This window comes from Prunus dulcis, unplaced genomic scaffold (genome assembly GCF_902201215.1).
Source record: "Prunus dulcis unplaced genomic scaffold, ALMONDv2, whole genome shotgun sequence".
Classification (NCBI taxonomy): domain Eukaryota; kingdom Viridiplantae; phylum Streptophyta; class Magnoliopsida; order Rosales; family Rosaceae; genus Prunus; species Prunus dulcis.
In genome coordinates, this window is record NW_023010203.1 from 17,812 (window position 1) to 23,498 (window position 5,687).

Genomic DNA, 5,687 nt, shown 5'->3' on the forward strand with positions numbered 1-5,687 from the left:
AAATTTGAAGACAAATTTCTACACAGAACACATCAGACGAGCCACTGATTCACTGCCACGTAAGGAAGACATAATTTAAAAGTGACCAGGGATCACATGCTTTTGAGAGACATGTCAGCAAACAAAAGGCTTTTTTATTTTTATTTTTAATTCTTTGAGAAAGCATATCCTTATAAAGAAAGGGGCATGAAAAGAATAAAAAGTGATGGACTTTTCTTTCTTTCTGTTTTTGTTTTCTTTTGGGTGTTGGCCTTTCTTTTCTTGGCTTTTTGAAATTCGAAATGGTGGAAAAGGTCCATTGCTAAAAATTTACAGCTCTTGGCTTGGCAAGTTGCACTTGGAGTGGGGAAATTATAGATTATGGATTGTTTATTATTAGAATTTATTATTATTGCAAAAAGGTAATTAAGCTTTATAAAAGAATTAAAAGAATTATGGAAAAAAATTAGCAAGGCAGGTGTGAGAAGAATTTAGTTTTCTTTTGTGGTGCTCCAAAGGAAAAAGAAAAATAAATAAGAGCCAACTCAAGACGATTTTTCACTGATAGAACATCCAGTAACAATTTGGACAAACGAAATATAGTTTATTTTTAACTTAATTGATAAAAATAAAGAGATACACAACACAAGTAGTGCCTTAACATACAATTTCTCTTTCCCACCTTGTCCACCAGGGCACCACCAAGAAGATCTTACAAGAGCAACAAAGATATAAACACAAGTTTCATTTTTCACAAATTTCTTTCTATAAATTCCCAAATTCTCTCTTCCATATAAATCCGATCCCTATGCCGGCGCGGCATGTGACGTTCATCTGGGAAAATTAATAGTTCATACGACTTACCAGCTGCAACAAGTGCATTGACAAGCCTGGCAGTATGCCTGAAATGCACATTTTCATCAATCATGCCGTGCACAAGTAACAACCTTCCTTCCATCTTGTGCACATGGTGCATCACGGAGCTATACTCGTATCCTTCTTCCTTCTCAGAAGGCAGCCCCATGTATTTCTCAGTATAGAATGTGTCATATCCATCCCATGATGTAACAGGGGCACCGGACACTGCGCAACGGAAGACATCAGGAAACCTGGCCAAAGTCATAGCTGAAAGATATCCACCATAGCTCCAACCATACAACCCAATGTGCCCTACTTTTGCTAAGCCTTTTTCTATAAGCCACAAAGCTCCAGTTAGCTGATCATCAGCATCAATACGACCAACATTGTATTTTAACGAGCCTTCAAACTTTAGTCCACGCCGAGCAGTTCCTCTGTTATCTAACTGTAAACACCAAGAAAAAGAAATCAAAACAGCGACACTTAATCTATGCATTATTGTAAATAAGGGATTACAAAATGTGTTAGAGTAAGATATAGAACAAACATAAAATGAAACTGACCTTCCATACTAAAATTCCTTTGCTTCTTAGATACTGTGCTCTCATGTCAACTGTATTTATCCAAGAATCAGAGACAAGCTGTACGCTTGGTCCACCATATACACTGATCAAAGTTTTGTAAGGAGGCGGCCCAAATCTTGTTTCATCAGGCTTATATAGAACTCCATACAGTGTTGTCCCATCATTAGCCCGTAAATGAACCAACTCAGGTGGCTCAAGTTGAAGCCTTTTGAATCTTGGAACTGTAAATGACGGCTCATATAGAGATATAATTGTGCTTCCATCGAGCAAGGAGCAGAGTAAAACTTTAGGGGGAGAATCAAGGGAATCATGGATATCAACAAAATTCTTCATATGATGATCAAGCACCACCACATGCTTCCCCTTGCCATGAGTCAACTTCACTGGCCCTTGCAAGGCTTGATTTCCATCCGTAAATAGTTTTGCACAATAAAGGTGTGACTCTAAAGGTCCCTCCAAGGTTCCAGTGAAATAAACAAGTCCCGCAGCTTCTACACCGGCAATCTGCTCAACCATCCAGTCTCCTTCGGTGATAGGTCCTAAACATGTTCCATTGGCATCATGCAGATAAAGATGTTTAAATCCCGTTTTCTCACTTGCCCAGATAAATCCCCCTGAAAATTTGGTTACCCCTCTGTCTAGGGGTGTGAAGCAGTCATGTAAGGTAACCCACGTTCCTTGTTCTTCTACCAACAAAACTTTTCTCTTCCCAGTTTTAATGTCAAATTTAAGGATCTTTAGTTTGCTGTGGGACCTGTTCAGAACCTGAGCTATTAAAGCATTTCCATGCATCCAATTTACTCTTGCCAGATATTCCTCTTCACTGTCTGGTTGATCTGTTCCCCCGCACAGAAGATCCATCCAAGTAATAGGACCTCCAGAAGAAGAAACCACTCCTAGGCGAACTTTGACATTTGAAGCTCCTGCAAAGGGATACGGATGATCTTCCTGAGCTTCTGAACCAACAGAGCTTTTACCTTGATGCATGATTCTGAAAAGAGGGATATCAGAAGAATCAACTTCTGTGAATGCGATGAATTTGCTGTCTAGGGACCACCAGTACCCATTCTTCCGATCCATTTCTTCCTGCAATGAGTAAAACTCTGAGAATGAAAGAATAATTTTAACTTAACCTCCTGAGAATTAATAAGCATCATTTTGGGATTGCTTATTGCAATCAGACAACTGTCTTGAATTCAGAGCTCAAAAGCAGGAATTACTTCCAAAAAGCAACCCAAAGACAAAGAGGCCTAAGTTTTATGATGAATGACTAAGCTAAGGGGTTATTACATGAAATTCTCACCTGAGCTATATATTCAGCAAGGCCATGAGTCTGCAATCCAGAAAAGACCAGAGTCATATCAAGCAAAAGGTCAGAAATTCAACTACCTTAATCTACTGGAACTGAAAGCAAAAATGACCTTCTAATCTACTAGCACTCCTTTAGGATAGATGGAGCCAACACACAATGGGAATTATAGTGATAGAACTACATGCTTTGAGAAAATTCTACATCTGTGAAATTGGAACAAATATTAAAAATACTGAAATGACTCCGAACGTACCATTACCGGTATGGGAAACTTACCAAATCATTTCCTCTGGGTCTGGCACCATACGTTAACTGTTTAGATTCATTGCATATCAAATTCAGAACATGCAACTCGCAATCTTTTACATAACCAAGCATTGTACCATCTAGGGATAGATGCGGATCAATAATTGGTGAGCCTGATGTGCTTGGAAGCTTGAGCTCTGCTGTTGAATGGGAAAGATCTTGGAAATAAATCTGTCCATTTCAAGGTCACGGGCTTAGTAAGTAGCAATTAAAAAATAAATCTGTAATGTAATGCATAAATAAGGAATTGAGGAACAAACCCCAGCTGGCAATGGAACCATGATTGCCTTCTTTTTGGAGCTTGTCTTCACCCATTCATACCGTGTCACTCCCAACCCACGCTCCCTCAACCTCTCTCTCCTCAACTTTTCTTCTGGTGATATATTGCTCTCATCAAGTCCACCATCAGGAGGACTGAAACACAATTCTTGCTTGCAAGTTTTGAGATCAAAAGCAAATACCTTTCTATTCAAAGTGTGATCAGGACTAAACAAATATGTTATAATAGTATCATCAGGACTGAAACTGATTGAAGTTGGAGCAATGTATCCAGGCAATGGGTACTGCACAATCTCTTCCACTGGGAAAAGAACACAGTCATCAAGACTGTGCGCAAAATTGGAGTCAGTCACAGGCATGTCGTAACTAGATGATCTTGAACGCTTCAAATTCTTCTTATTATTATTCTCCTCATCAACTGATTGCATTACAATACAACTGGTATTGGTTCAACAATCGCAGGATATGAATCTGACCAACAAAAAGGTAGCAATCAATAAAAACCCATATAATCAACAAAGAATTAAGCAAATAAAGATTCCACTTTGGTTTTCATTGTCGTAATGCTGACCAAGTGTACGAATAAACTATAAACAGAAATTTCCTATCTAATAATTGAGTATGAACAGCTCACATTACCTAGGTTTTCTTTAAAGTGAGGAAAATTTTTTTAAAATATATATATATAAGACCCGACCCGACCCGACCTGCCCAGGCCGGGTAGGCGGCCGCCTAGGCCGAGTTTTCAAACACATACAGCAGAAATCATGATACGCAATACAAATTTCTCAGTTTCCTCACCAACCAAACCGAAAGCTAGCCATTCAAAATCAAAATGAAAAACCCAATTAAAAAAAATATAATCTTTTAGCTCAACACAACTTTCTCAATCCAAAAAGAAGATAAGGAGCAATTGATTTCCAGCGGTTGTTAGCAAACTAAATCCAAATCAAGACTAAACCACGCTATTATTGAGAAGAATAACCTGCTAAGAAGGCCCAATAATCAGCTCCCTCTTATCACTGCAAGAGACTATCGACTGGATCCGATCAAATGCTACCAAACTGCAGCTCAGCCATCAAAACAACAACAATCAATGAAAAAGCAAAAGATTTAAGAAAGACAGGTGAAGCACTTTCAACGATTGGAGTTGAACCTGAAAAGGAGGTGAAAATGATCGGCCATGAAAGCTAAGGAAGCAATAAAGATAAGGGGTTTCGATTCCTAGGAAAACAGAGAGAATCGTATTAAGAATTCAGAGAGGAATTGGATTCTTTGGAATTACTAAATTGATTATCTTTTTCTTTTAAGAGAGACGGAGAGAGATGTACATAATCGAGCGAGCAGATTGAGATGCGTTGAATAGCTTAAAGGAGGAAACATAACAAGGGACGAAGAACCTTGTGCTGTTTTTTTTTTCTTATTTTGTTTAATCATTTTTAATCATTTTAACTTCACAAGTTAACAAGAAGTTTTGATATAAAAATTAAAAAAAAAAAAAAAAAAGTTAACAAGAAGTGGATCTCGGTTACCTTTGGGTTGTTACACGCGCCATCAAATTTTTTATTTTTATTTTTTTTCAATACTTACTTGGTAAGAATTTATCGTATATATTTAAAATGTTATAAAATAACCTGAGATATGTGGTAGATTTTGAGCTGAACGTAAAGTAGACGAGACTCAGTATTTAACGAGGTTCGGCTATGCCTACGTCCTCGGAGAGCAGCAGCAGTAACCTTTTCACTAAAAAATAATAGAGCTACAATAGTGTTTACAATATGTGTGGCTCACTGAATTTTCTCTCTGCTTACTTACCCTCTTCTTTCCTCTTCTCCTTTCCTTTTCCTTTTCTCTCTCTTCCTTTCCTTTTCCTTTTCTCTCTCTTCCTTTCCTTTTCCTCTTCTCTTTCTTCCGTTGCACACCTCTTTCTCTCTTCTTCCTTCTCTATTTATAGGCAGCTGTAAATGACTCCCGTGATTCTACAATACACATCCGTGAGTGTGCAGCCTCCAAAGTTTTTGCTTAATTTCTTTGTGGGCCCCATAAATGTGGGCTCCACGTGTTTCTTCTTTACAACACTCCCCCTTGGAGACCACATGTCCCTAGATTGGTTGCCTCATTAAAACCTTGCTTGAAAAAAAAAACCAGTGGGAAAATCTATGCTAAGGAAAAAGAGTACAACGTGCATATGTCCTATGTTAGAGGACTCTTGAATGCTCCCCCTGATTTTGCATGCCCTAACTTGATTGCTTGCAGAGTTGTCGTAATCCGATGCCATGCACTAACCTTTGGAAAGTATATTTCGGCAATGATTTAGTGAAGAGATCTGCCAGGTTATCACTTGAGCGGATTTGTCTGACTTTGATTTC

General features: G+C 38.3%; 1 protein-coding gene across 3 annotated transcripts; it reads right to left on the bottom strand.

Annotated features, from left to right (window-relative positions):
• Nucleotides 1-513: 513 nt before the first annotated feature.
• LOC117613189 (dipeptidyl aminopeptidase 4-like) lies at nucleotides 514-4,733 on the bottom strand. Of its 3 annotated transcripts, XM_034341828.1 has the most exons (8): nucleotides 4,650-4,733; nucleotides 4,475-4,542; nucleotides 4,304-4,382; nucleotides 3,300-3,789; nucleotides 3,010-3,210; nucleotides 2,725-2,754; nucleotides 1,401-2,507; nucleotides 514-1,282 (listed from the first exon to the last, which is right to left on the bottom strand). In XM_034341828.1, the coding sequence occupies exons 4-8, from the start codon at nucleotides 3,744-3,746 to the stop codon at nucleotides 731-733; spliced, it is 2,337 nt and encodes a 778-aa protein (XP_034197719.1). In that variant the 5' UTR covers nucleotides 3,747-3,789; nucleotides 4,304-4,382; nucleotides 4,475-4,542; nucleotides 4,650-4,733; the 3' UTR covers nucleotides 514-730. The 3 variants fall into 3 exon arrangements, with proteins under 3 accessions (XP_034197719.1, XP_034197718.1, XP_034197720.1); XM_034341827.1 differs by having other exon boundaries at nucleotides 4,475-4,732; XM_034341829.1 differs by lacking the exon at nucleotides 2,725-2,754 and having other exon boundaries at nucleotides 4,475-4,732.
• Nucleotides 4,734-5,687: the final 954 nt, after the last annotated feature.